The following is a 13,267-nucleotide window of genomic DNA, read 5'->3' on the forward strand; positions in this document are numbered from 1 at the left end:
AAAGGTTGTGGCTAGGCCTCAGATTGTAAACATCTGGGTCTAGCAAGCCTGCCATTGATCAGTCCTCAGACTCTCCTGCTCTTTGGGGCATTCCTAGCTGGCAGCCAGACACTTTAGTGTCCACTTTGCTTCTATTAACTAGTACAGAAACCCTTCCCTGCCCCATCAATGTGCATTTAAACAGCGTGTGGCAGCCCCCAAATTCTGTTAGTGTCAGGAAGTGACATTGTTTATTAAACCAGAGGATCAAGCCCTGGATTGGAAGTTTGAAGAGCCGGTCTTAGTCCCTGCTGTGCTATGTACACTGGGTGGTCTTGGGGGAAGTATTTAGTAATGGATCACCTAGGCATAAATATTCAAACATAGGTGCCTGCAGTTAGGTCAATGGCAGCTGTTGGCAGTCAGCACCTCTAAGATCAGCGAGGGTTATTTTGTTGCCAAAATATGGATTTAGGGTGAACTTTAAGGCCATAAGTTTGAAGATGTTGGCCCTAAGCCAACAGGAACAATCACCTTGCAGGGGATTGTGAGGATAGATTAGGTACGGTTTGTAAAGTGCTGTAGAAATGTGACACATTGCTAATTAGTCTGGTTATTCTTTTACTGCTAGGGATAAGTCTGGACATCACAGGAGAAAGAAGCTGGTTTTCCAAACGTCCATGGATTCAAAAAGCTAAAACGGGGAGGAATCATTTGAACAAGAGCACCAGCTCCTTAACGCTCCTGCCGGACGAGTGAGGACACATTCGCAAATTGCTCTTGCTACCTTGAGCTGACACATATTCACATACTGCTGACTCAGTGACTAGATCTCAGGAGGCTGATGCCAAAAGTACAAAATGATGAATTATTACATAGAACTGCCAGCTGCTTAGTACATGAAGGGCTCACTCTAAGGTCTGCAGTGGCAATGTAAGATTACCACCCCAGGGAAAACAGAGCCACTGGCAGAGGTAGACTTTAGCTTTCAGTAACTGCTGCTGTGCGCACCGGTTCAAAGGCACCAATATATGAGGGTCATAAAGAAAAAGAATCACTTAAACCAAAAAGAAAGTCCTTCACACATAGCCCTTCCTCAGAAGTGGTCGATCTTTGGGCCTGTCTGCAAGAAACAAAAAGCACTGCAAGAAACCACTGGTTGGATGGTCCCTCCCAACCACATTTCATATGGCAGAGCTTCAAATCTGGACATTCCTCCCAAAGCCCTTGTTCCCAGCATGGGCATCAGCAGCCCGAGAATCCACAGGTACACGCATGATTGTAATGCAATGTGCAGACCTACTGTACAACGTTGGCATGTAGACAAGCTAGACACTGCAAGAATGAGTGAGACAGCCAGCCAGTTCCTGCTGGCAAGGTCCCTCGTTGAGGACAGGCATGGTGAGGCCTTTGAACACACGTTGAGTGATATGTGGCGAGAGCTCTGCGTGGGAGGACCTGGCTGTTTACCCACAGGCATTCTCATCAGCTATTATACTTCATGGTTACACAGACCATAAATACCAAACAACTCCAGGGGAGCAGTTATCTTGTGAATGACAGGCTGCAAAGTGCAGACGTTCTATGCTGCAGGCTCTGCTACTTTCCTAGGCCTTGTCTATACTAGCAAATTGTCGGCTTCACTATGTTGCTTGGGGGTGTGAAAATCCACATCCCCTGGGCGGTGGAGTTAAGCCAACCTCACCCCCAGTGTAGGCAGCACTAGGTCGACGGAAGAGGTGGATTATCTACTCTGATGGGAGCACCCCTCCCGTCAGTGCAGGTAGTGTCTACGCGGAAGCACTACAGGGGAGCAGCTGTGTTGCTGTAGCATTTCAAGTGTACACAAACCTCTAAATAGGCAGGCTGAGCTTTGGCTTTCAACATAGGCACTTTTTCTTTTCCCCAGGGGTACTCCACTACGCCTCTGCCCCAATGCCCCGCCTCCACTCCATCCCCTTGCCAAGGCCCCGCTATTGTTTTCCCCCATGAGTGCTCCAGCCCCAGAGCACCCACAGAGTCAGCACCTTTGGCTTTCAAAATTAATGTTCCCACTGTCTGGTCATTTCCACGTACTTTGAGACAAAGGGCCAAATTCTGCCAGCCCCTGCACTGGGTGAACAAAAGGCTGCTGGGCGCCTCCTCCCTGTTGCACCTGTGCAGGAGCTGGACACAGTACAAATCAGTACTCTCCCAAGCACTAGCTAGCATGGCTAACAGCATGACATGGCTGCAAGGGAGATGGCCAGCCCTCCTCCACCCTGCTAGCATCGCAAAACCAGTGCCGGTGAGCACATACGGCACCTTTCCAAAGCAACTGTGACACTGCTGCTGTACGCTCTCCCTCAATGGGCCCTGAGCTGTTCAGCCCTAGCTCTGCCTAGTACCCAGCGGGGGCCTGAAGTTACAATCCTGGCCAAAGATTACTTCATATTCCATCATCTTATCAAAACAACTAATGCCCACGGCAACTACACCAGCTAACGTCTTGGTTTTTCAGCTGACATTCAAAAAGAGGGGCCAGGGGCCATTTCTGTTCTGCTGCTGCTGTTTTCATGAGGAAGTGTAACTGAACCCATGCAATGGTTCACCTGTTGACTATTGCTGAATTTATTTAGAACCTTCCGTTACGATAACAGCCCTTGTAACCCCAATTTGCAAGTGTAGGTGACGTTGTGCAAGCAAAATTTGCACCAGTGTTGCACACACTAAGCCTCCAACTGCACGTGGGAAAGTGCAGCATCGCTTCGCACACTGGACTAGGTTCCAGTCCCAGCACTGCCTCCGTCTTTCTGTGAGGTCCTTGGAATAGTCACTCAATGGACTTCTGAGCACCAGCTTCCTCATCTGAAAACCTGGGATAATAATACACACGCACACACACACACACACATGGAGACTTATTTCATTAACACCTGAGATCTTTCTATGGAAACTAAACTCATCATACTTGTCTGCATGTGCAAAACTCATAACTGTATTTGCAACAAGTGGGCACATTTTGTAGGTTCAATTTAAGATCCTGTGTTTGCAAATACAGGCCAGTATGCCACCTATAAGGCTCATGATGCACATCACTACCATAACACATGCTGAATACATTTAGATTAGAACAGGAGGCTTGCTAAAGTGTTATGGGAATTTAATTATTGCACTCCAAAGACTCCAATTAATCAAAATTACAAGGCTTAACTCAGTTTCTTACAAAGTCACATTCACCGTTTGGGTACTCAAACTTTTCTGCACTTCCAGCGCCTTCACATAACAGAAAAGGGACAAGATTAATTAGTATTAAATATTCGTATTACACTTGCTCCTAAGGCTCCAACCCTGACTGAGGTCCCATCGCATTAGACCCTAGCCACACAAAAACACAGCACCTGCCCCAGAGAGAGATTCCTGAATTCAGGAGAGTGATCATCATTGGGTTACCTCGGTTTATCAGTCAGTGTCATCTGAAGTTTGCTAATATGATTGTGTACAAATGCTCCCTCATTGAGCTGCTAGTTCTGCATATTGTTATATTGCTGGAATTTGCTTTAATGGTACATGCTGTATCAATGCTTCGTGCTTTTTAACATTCAGTCATAACGGGGATTTGTATTTGGTTTGTTTTTTAAAGTGACTGCCGTGAAGAGACAAATAGCTCCTGGGTAATTTGAGAGGTGCAGGAAGCTACTTTATTCAACTCTCATTGAAAATTATTGACTTGAAAGACCCTTAATGTCTCAGAATTTTAATCAACAAGAGTCTTGACCCAGGGCTGTCTGGATCCCATGGAAAATTAATATTCAGGGAAATATTTTCGGAGATTCTGTCTAGACAGAAGTTGATACAGTTTTGATTTAAGGAACAACACAGTCATTGCTGTGGGAGGCAGTTTTGAGGGTCGGTGGTGTCTTGGCCTACAAGGTTGTTTGATGGGGTATGCGAGACTGGACTAGGCCTGGAGCATCAGGCTCATATGAGAAAGGAAAAATGCCCAAAGACAAGGCTGTCTCATTAAGACTTCAGCCTCTTTAAGAAACTCCTGTTTCTCTCAGATTTGGGTTGTTGGAAGGAGTCCGTGACCACACCCCTGGCAGGCTCCTTCCCGTCCTTGTAAACCAGAAACCAAGCAGTCTTGTAGCCCTGGCCCTGGCCCTCACAGAGTGCAGAGCTCAGGCAGAGACAGAGCAGTTCATTCCCCGGGTTCTCCTGGCCTCTCAGCCAGGCTGGCTCTAGCAGGCTCTGCCTGCACTGCTCCCTGGGCCAAGAGAAGAGGGAGGAAAAGCCCATTCTCCTTCCCTCTCAGAGACCCTCCAACTGGGAGGACTCTCTCCAACTGGCAGGCAAAACAGGCCGCAGGGAAGAACCCTGCCAGACTTCTGCAGAAAATTAGCCCCTACCTCCCTGCTCTAGTGTGTGGTATGTCTACCCCTCTGACCTGGCTGCTTCTATTGGACATTCATTACAACACATGCCAGTTTTACTCGTAACTAAGATGACAGGCTCCTAGAACTTAGAGATGGAAAAGAACCATTCGCCTTGCAAGGGTAGGAAACACGGCCTGACTGTGCAAGGCACTGTATGCTCTCAGCTCCCACTGATTCCAAGGGAGTTATGGTGCTTGGTATCTTGAGAGTTCAGATATTAATGGGGCGTGGGGTTAGAAATCATTTCCACAGCTGCATCGAGTTTAAGGTCAGAAGGGGCCATTAGATCATCTAGTCTTATCTGCTGTATATCTCAGGCTGTTAAATTTCACCCAGCTACCCCTGTATTGAGCCCAGTAACTTGTGTCTGACTAAAGCATCTCTTCTGTGGATTTTTGTTCTCAGTGTAAATCACCCTCACTGTTAAAAATGTGTGCCTTATTTCCAATTTGAAAAACAAATCAGATTTCTGTCTGAAATTGATACCTACTGAAGTTACAAATAACTTCTAGGCTGTCTGGAACGGAAAGAAATCGGCAAGTATTTCCCCACACTCTCCTATTCACTGAGGCTGCTTATTACACATTTCAGAATCAAACACTCCTGAAAAAGGTGAAGTCTGACCATCAACGTGAAAGTTTTGAGGACGAGGAAGAGGATGATTAGACCCAAACTGAGAATCTGTTTCCTCTTCCAGAATGCTGTCCCCAATTTGCTTAGTAGGTTTTTCTCTTATTTAGCTGCTGATAGATGTGTTCTCGGGAAGTTAGTAGTAGTATTAAGTTGTGATGGTAAAACAAAGAATCTATTAACACCATGTAGTGGGGCGGACTGCCCCACTCCCTGTGAGAATGGGCTGTGGCAGGCCAGGGAGCCTGCGCAGACAGTGAGCCAATCAGAGAGGGGCTTATAGTGAGCCAATCAGGGCCCAGTTTAGAGACAGCCAATCAGGGCCAGGCTCAGAGGTATATAAAGCCTCTGTCCCAGGCCTTCGACAGGGGAAGGTCAGTCTCCAAGGGAGGAGACTAGCACCGCGGACAGCGCAGTGCTGGCCAGGCTCGGGGAGGTTAGGGAGCTTGAACCCGTAGCCTGCCAGGCTGCAGGCCCTGAAGGGAAGGGCCTAGCGGGTGCAAGGGGCCGTAGGGGAAGCGGCCCAGGGAAACAGACAGTGGAAGGGGAGAGAAGGACAGCGAGGCTGATGCCAGAGGGTCCCTGGGCCGGGACCCAGAGTAGAGGGCGGGCCTGGGTCCCCCCCCTTCACTCCTTGCAGTGCACCCAGCCATTGGCTGTAGGGAGCAGCCATTTTGCTACGCCAGATCCCTGACAAGAGGGATTAGACTCAAGGGCGACATAGTGACTGAGGTGAGGGACTGCTAATCACCGACCCCCGGAAGGGGGCGTAGATGGACTAAGGGGCACTGCCGGAGGGCAGTGGCCTCGAAGAGGACGCCGCCGAGCACGCAGCAACGCGGGTCCAGAAACAACAACAGAGGACAGAACAACGGACGGGACTCCACCAGGAGGAGGTGCTCCACTGGAAAGAGCTAATTCCCAGAGTCACCAGCAGGAGGCGCCGCTGGGGTGAGTCCTGAACCCGTTACACACCAGCACAGGAATATTGTAATAAGACAGCTGGCTATAGGGTTACAAGACATTGCTATAGAATATGGAGAAGGAAAAAGAATTCATAGAGGCTACAGCACTTGTTTGTAATGTTAGCTAGCAGCATTGCAGCTTGCACTAAACACATAGGCCTCAGAACTCTTCCATTTCTCCCTACACAAGTGGACAGTTATGGGTGTCTTCAGAATCCTGGTGGGTTTCTTTAATTTACTTACAGAAACGCTATGTATCAAGGTAATACATGAAACCGTTGTTTTTTTTTCAAAGGGGGCTTATAATGGGGAACAAACAGTACAAATCAAATAGGCAGCAACCATCTTGACAGCCTCAGGCAGATTAGGACTGAGAAAATTCAGATTCATTAGAAACTGCTGAAAAAAATCGAAAAGGGTTCAGAGGTGTTTGCTGTTATTTATTATGAGCCAGATCCTGAGGTGCTAAGTTAGCTTTTTTTAGTCCTTTCTCAGGCAAACTCTTTCTGAAAGGACTAAGTAAAACCCAAGCAAAGACTTCAGCTAGATCTCTCTCCTTCTCCAACTTATTCTAACTACATCACTGCAGTTTCTCTTGACACACACATTGGCTGAGCGCTAATTCTATCCCAAGACTCGAGCTCATAATTAATGTCACTTTAAAATACTTGCTCTGAACTTGCAGGCCCTGTATAACTGCAACTTTTCTTTCAATACACAGAGCTGAACAATTCATAAAACAGTGGGTAACATGCAAAGAGGCTGTTTTCCATTATCTGTTCATATTAATGCAGAAGCAGTTTGTCCTCTATGTAAAAGGGCAGTAGACAGACCAGTGTGTAATTAAGATAATGATTTCTTGGCTTCAGAAGTGCTATTAACCACACTATTTTCTGAAATTCACCGTAATTGTTCTGCAGCTAAAAAATTAACATATTATTCTGCTGCTTGTTAGGAAGTTTTAACCGCTTGGAAAAATAAAAGCTTTCACAAACTCACTTTTTAAAACAGTTTAACAAATAGTCTATAGGCATGTCCATCCAGAGAGGAGTTTACCCTTGATTCTTCGTTCTTGAATATTTGAAGTTAGACCTTGTTTTCTAATTTAACACTACTGTGGCAAAGGGAACGACGACCTCTGGACACTTGCCAACATTTCTGAGAGTTCTGCAAGAACTAACTGCCCAGATACGCTGAAGGTCGTGAGCTGCTATGTCCCCATCTGCCCAAAGGCCGTGAACATGCTCTGGCAGAGATTAGCGTTGTACAGACTCTCCCCAAGTCCAGCACAGCAGGAAAGCACAGGTTTCAAGTGCTTTGCTAGATCAAGGCCTTAATCACAACATCTTCCCAGTGAGGCTGAGATCCTCACTCAGCGCCTACATTTTTGCTTCAAATGTTCCCTTGGGTCCCAAGTTTCTGCCTCTGAGCATGTGCACTGTTGCCCCACTCGCGGTGTCCAGGCCCTTATCGCTGGTCTAAGCCCTAGAGCGATCCATGGCCCTGCCCAATTCGCGTGAGGGGTCTGCTCCAGAAGGCAGGCTCAGAGTGGAGCAACTTCAACAGGGGCGTGAGGGAGAGTCACATCAGAATATCCTCCAGCTCAGCAGAGGAGTCTGCTGAAGGCAGTGGGCTGGGAAGGAGCTTGCGGCAGCCATAGCTGTGTTCTGGGCAGCTCTGCCCCACCAGCCACATACAGGCTAAAGCTTCTCACCCAGACCGAAGGCTCTGAGGCTATAATTTTAATAGATCCCAAAAGCCAGACTGGGAGAACTCTGCATGTAATGGTGGGGGACAGGGAACAGACCTCCCTTTCGAAGTATCACTGGATACTGTTTGCATTTTCAAATCTCTCTACAAAAGAGAGGGCTAGAAACCCCTATGATTTAAAAAAAAAAAACAACCAAAAAACAAAAAACCACACACATTAAATTAGTCCTGCCATTTCATAGTCACGAGGGCAGGGACTGTATCCCTCTTCATTTCTCTCTCTCCAATCCTTTTTAGTTCTGCACCTGCATTCTGGGATGCAGTTTGTACAAAAACCCTTTCTACAAGATTCTATTCTATATAGCAGAGTTTCTCAAACAGGGGTCGCCGCTTGTGTAGGGAAAGCCCCTGGGAGCTGCTGGAAGCGGTGGCCAGTAAGTCCCTTGGCCCGCGCTGCTTCCAGCAGCTCCCATTGGCCTGGAGCAGCAATCTGTGGCCAGTGGGAGCCGCAATCGGCCGGACCTGCGGATGGGGCAGATAAACACACCGGCCCGGCCTGCCAGGGGCTTTCCCTACACAGGTAGCGACCCGTGTTTGAGAAACCCTGCTATATAGGTTCTTTTAGGCCCCAGTTGCAACTGGCTCTGCTCAGGCATATTCCAGAGACCCACCAGAGCTTCCCATGGGCATCAGAGTCCAGCCACTGAGATCCGATTGAAGGACCGAAGTTGCATTTTATTACATATTCTGGGGAAATGACTAAGACGACACCTCTATAAAATAAACAGCAGTGATGAGAAGTAAAACAGGCTTCCCTGAAATGGTTTTTACCTTGTAGATTTTCCCTTCTTCAGTGCCAACAAGAAATAAATAATCGATCTTCTTGTGAAAATCAAAGGAAGTACCACAACCTATTTGAGAGAGAGAGAGAGAGAGCTGTCAATCAGAAAGATCAGAAGCATAGATTTCTTGGTTATTGCACAAATTCCATCAGTGACGGTTTTGAAAAAATAATTTTTCATATTGCACTGTTACCTGGAGCCCCTCAATTGAATTTGGGGGCCCATTGCCGGGGGTGCTGTATAACTACAGCGTGAGGGATGGTTCCTGCCCCACAGAATTTGCAATCTGACTAGACAAAAGGTGGGAGGAGAAACAGACACACAGAGAGGGGAAGTGAGTTGGCCAAAATCACACAGCAGGTCAGTGGCAGAACCCAAATCTCCTGAGTCCATGTCCAGTGCACTAGCCACTATATCATACTGCCTTTCCAACTGGCCACAGAAGTCAATTGGTGAAAGGATTTGAACTCATGGTCTTCAGGGCTGCAGAGCAGCAGCACACCGTGTAAGTCACCAGCTGAGTCAAAAAAACCAGGTGCCTAATGTTAGGCTCTCATACAGACACCGAAAAAATAGCTTCATGTTCTAAAGTGCTGAGTACCCCACAGCTCCCCCCGGGAGGGCATTATTCTGTACAGAATGTAATAATGCTACCTGGACACCATCAATCACAGACAACTGAAAACAGAGAGACCGCTCTTCAAACGCTCCAATTGAAAAGGAAGGGCAGACACAAAATCTTAATCAGAAATACCTGCTAGATGAACTACAAAGGCAACAGTCTCTAAGGGCTGGTCTACACTAAGGGGAAAAATCGATATAAGATACGCAACTTCAGCTACGTGAATAACGTAGCTGAAGTCGAAGTATCTTATATCGATAACTTACCCGTCCTCACGGCGCGGGATCGATGTCCGGGGCTCTCCATGTCGACGCCGCCACCGCCGTTCGCGGCGGTGGAGTTCCGGAATCGATAGAAGCGCGTTCGGGGATCGATATATCGCGTCTAGATGAGACGCGATATATCGATCCCTGAAAAATCGATCGCTACCCGCCGATACGGCGGGTAGTGTAGACGTAGCCTGTGATGTGCATTTATGGTATTGGAGCCAAAGTTTACTCCAGCATATTTCTACGGGTCAGTAACTAGGACTCACTGTCTCTCTTTCTTTGGGGTCAAACTCCAGCCAAACAATTCAAATGCTTTTAGTGAGTCTCTCACACAGTAAGTATAGGTCAGACCTCTTCCCAAAAATGCTTCCCACTAAGATTTCAGTCTCTAGAACAAACTGACCCTTCTCTTCCCTATACAATTTCAAAGATGCTTCCAGGTATTCCAGGGCACAGGCGCCTCTAATTTTCCCTGGGGATGCACAACCCCAGACCCCATCCCAACTCCACCCCTTTCCCCAAACCCCACCCCACCTCTTCCCCGCCTCTTTCCACCCCTTCCCCCCAAGCACGCCCCGGCCCCACTCTCTTCCCTCCCTCCCGGTGCCTCCTGCAAGCTGTGGAAAAGCTGTTCTGCGGCGTGCAGGAGGTGCTGGGAGGGAGGGGGAGGAGTTGATCAGCGGGGGCTGCCGGCGGGCGGGAGTGGTGGTGGTGGTGGGAGGAGAACAGCTTGGCTACTGGTGGGTGCTAAGCACCTGCTAATTTTTTTCCCTGGGTGCTCTTGCCCTGGGGCACCCACTGATTCAGCGCCTATGTTCCAGGGCAGCATTAGATGGCAGCCTCTCCCCTCCTCAGCAGGACACTATATCAAAGATGTACTTTCCCTGCATTCCACTATGTTCCCACAGAACGTCTCATCAAATTTGCCAAATCTCAGTTCTTATTTCAGGTGTGGGCGCTGGATCCCTAAATGACCTGTTCACTTGTGGAACTTCTGCTGCCCTTGACAGCTCCAATCCAGAACAATAGAACCATCTAACTCATAGGTAACACTGGTGTGTGTTGGAGGCAAGGTTTCTTTTCTAGAATCTGCTTCAAGGCTGTGGAATTCATTTCTGAAGGAATTTAGAACCACAAACCTCAGCACTTTCTGAGCCAAATGAAGAACTCACCCGGACCTTGTTTTCTTCCTAAGAAACATATAGTGTATTCATTTAATAAGTATATTTTAAAAACAAACAAACAAACAAAAACCACACACACACACGTGACTTTTCCTGCTTGGGGAGGAATGGAAAGGAAACCTCATGTGACTCAGACAAGTTTCCTTGTTTATTAACTCTGGAAGGCACTCAGCATGGCAATGGGCATAGTAGTAGAACCTACATGTACCAGACCTGCACTGTTTCAAGAATAGATCCTTCCCCAGGATGACCTTAAAGAAGGGAAGAGAGTAAGTCCTCTCTTTCCAGCCCCACCTTGGCATCTCTGGATCCAAGGATGTTGTGTCCTTTGTTAAAAAGAGGTTATCAATCGTAACTGTGCAGGATTCATTGAGATCTTTCAGGCTCTGCTGCTGAAGCAGAATGCTACATCATCTTGGAAATCAATCTCACTTGAGATTTTAAACACTGGCTGTTGCATTCACTTAGATTGAAAGGAAACATCTTAAATTGTAACATAATAACAGGACCAGTGGCAGCTCCAGGCACCAGCACTCCAGGCACGTGCCTGGGGAGGCAAGCCATGGGGGGCGCCCTGCCGGTCCCTGCGAGGGTGGAAGTCAGGCTGCCTTCGGCGGCTTGCCTGCGGGAGGTCCACCAGTCCCGCGGATTCAGTGGCAATTTGGCAGCGGGTACGATGAAGCCGCGGGACCGGCAGACCTCCCGCAGGTAAGCCACAGAAGGCAGCCTGCCTGCCGTGCTGGGGGTGGCAAAAAAGCTAGAGCCGCCCCTGAACAGGACCCTCACAGTTGGTAGGGCTCCATTCATAATTCATACACACGTGGGAGGGAAGAGGAAGGGATCAAAATTGCACTGCAACCTCAATTCTGGCATTTCCTAACTCTTGAGTGCTCGACTTGGCAACTTTAATAATGTTCTTTTAATGCAGTTTGTGTGTAAGTTCCTAGGTTTTTTTTTTAAAATCTGGAATTCCTTCACCCCCAATGAAATTCCATCATGTAAGCATCGTATTGACACCTGCATGATATATCAGAAGGGTTGGGACCTTTAGATCCACCCCACAGACCTCTGCCACTTGAGTTAACAAAGTAACTGATAGCAGTAGTAGGTTGTTATCCTCTATGTGGCCCGGCTCAAGAAGGGGATGAGATACTTTACCACTGGGCTTCACAAATATTTGCTAACAGCAGAAGGTGAGTCAGAAATCTAGGGTCCCACTCCAGGATCTGAATGGGAGTGTGCTCTAGGGGGCACAGACTTTTCTACCCCACCCCATGCAATCAGTCCCTGTTCTGTCTCTCTGCACTGCCCCCCACCCCACCACTGGCTCCTTACCCCAGTCTGTTCTGCTCACTCTGCTAGTGCCAGTCTCTACTCCTTACGTGCATATCCCAGTCCCATTGCCCCCAAAGGCAAAGTTTCCTCCCTCCACACCCCCAGTCTCCCTACATCCCCACTCCCAGTCTCCTTGCTCAGCCAGTCCCAGTTCCCTCCCTCATTCCCAGAGCTATTTCCACCCCACCATGCACATTCTTTGAAAATCTGTTTCCTGGTAACATTAACACATAATAATAAAAAGCAACATGGAACTTCACAACACATTGATTTACCTTGGATATCCTATAGTGTGACTCCCTCTCTCAAATATATTACACTCTCTACAAATTGCTAACTCTGAAAGATTCTTATATGCAGAGGGAATTTCCTTCTGCAAGCTCTGTAAGGCTATGTCTTCTCTGCCAAAAATAGGTATGTTTTTACAGCAAGACAGCTAAATCGGCTTAGCTCTTATGAGGAGAGATTAATAAGATTGGGACTTTTCAGCTTGGAAAAGAGACGACTAAGGCAGGATATGAGAGAGGTCTGTAAAATCATGACTGGTGTGGAGATTCTTGATTCTACACGGTGTCTTTTTGTGTTCCTTCAAAGTAAATAAGGAAGTGTTATTTACTCCTCATAACACAAGAACTAGGGATCACCAAATGAAAGTAATAGGCAGCAGGTTTAAAGCACACCAAAGGAAGTATTTCTTCACACAACGCACAACCTGTGGAACTCCTTGCCAGAGGATGTTGTGAAGGCCATGTCTATAACAGGGTTAAAAAAAGAACTAGATAAATTCATGGGGAGTAGGTCCATGAATGGCTATTAGCCAGGATGGGAAGGGGTGGTGTCTCTAGTCGCTGTTTGCCAGGAGCTGGGAATGGGTGACAGGGGATGGATCACTTGTTGATTACCTGTTCTGTTCATTCCCTCCAGGGCAATGAACACTGTCAGCAGACAGGATACTGGGCTAGATGGACCTTTGGTCTGATCCAGTGTGGCCATTGTTATGTTCTCTGTTGGTGTGACGGAGGCAAGGAACTGGTAGTTTATACCTCGTTGTAGCTAGTTGAGGTCAACCTTAGGTGAGAGTGAGATGGGTAACATTGTTGAGCTTGACTAGCTACATCTAGATAGAAACAACTGCAATTGGAGATGTGATTGCAGCACATGTAGGCATACCTATGCTAGATTTAATCTGGATTGCTCAAGTGCCAATAGCAATGAAGTCACAACAACACTGGCTTCAGCATGGGCTGCACAAGCCTGCCTGGGACCCTGGATAAGTACTCAGGCAGCTAGCCTGAAGGAACTCAGATATGAAATTG

At 47.5% G+C, this 13,267-nt stretch overlaps 1 protein-coding gene across 1 annotated transcript in view; it reads right to left on the reverse strand.

The window, feature by feature from the left end:
- Positions 1–13,267, reverse strand: part of DNAI1 (dynein axonemal intermediate chain 1) — a 296,761-nt gene that overhangs the window by 130,411 nt on the left and 153,083 nt on the right. The window contains exon 16 of the mRNA XM_045022468.1: positions 8,531–8,610. Within this exon, the coding sequence (XP_044878403.1) occupies positions 8,531–8,610 (80 nt within the window). The remainder of the gene's footprint in view (positions 1–8,530; positions 8,611–13,267) is intronic.

The sequence above is a fragment of the Mauremys mutica genome, chromosome 6 (assembly GCF_020497125.1).
Source record: "Mauremys mutica isolate MM-2020 ecotype Southern chromosome 6, ASM2049712v1, whole genome shotgun sequence".
NCBI lineage: Eukaryota > Metazoa > Chordata > Testudines > Geoemydidae > Mauremys > Mauremys mutica.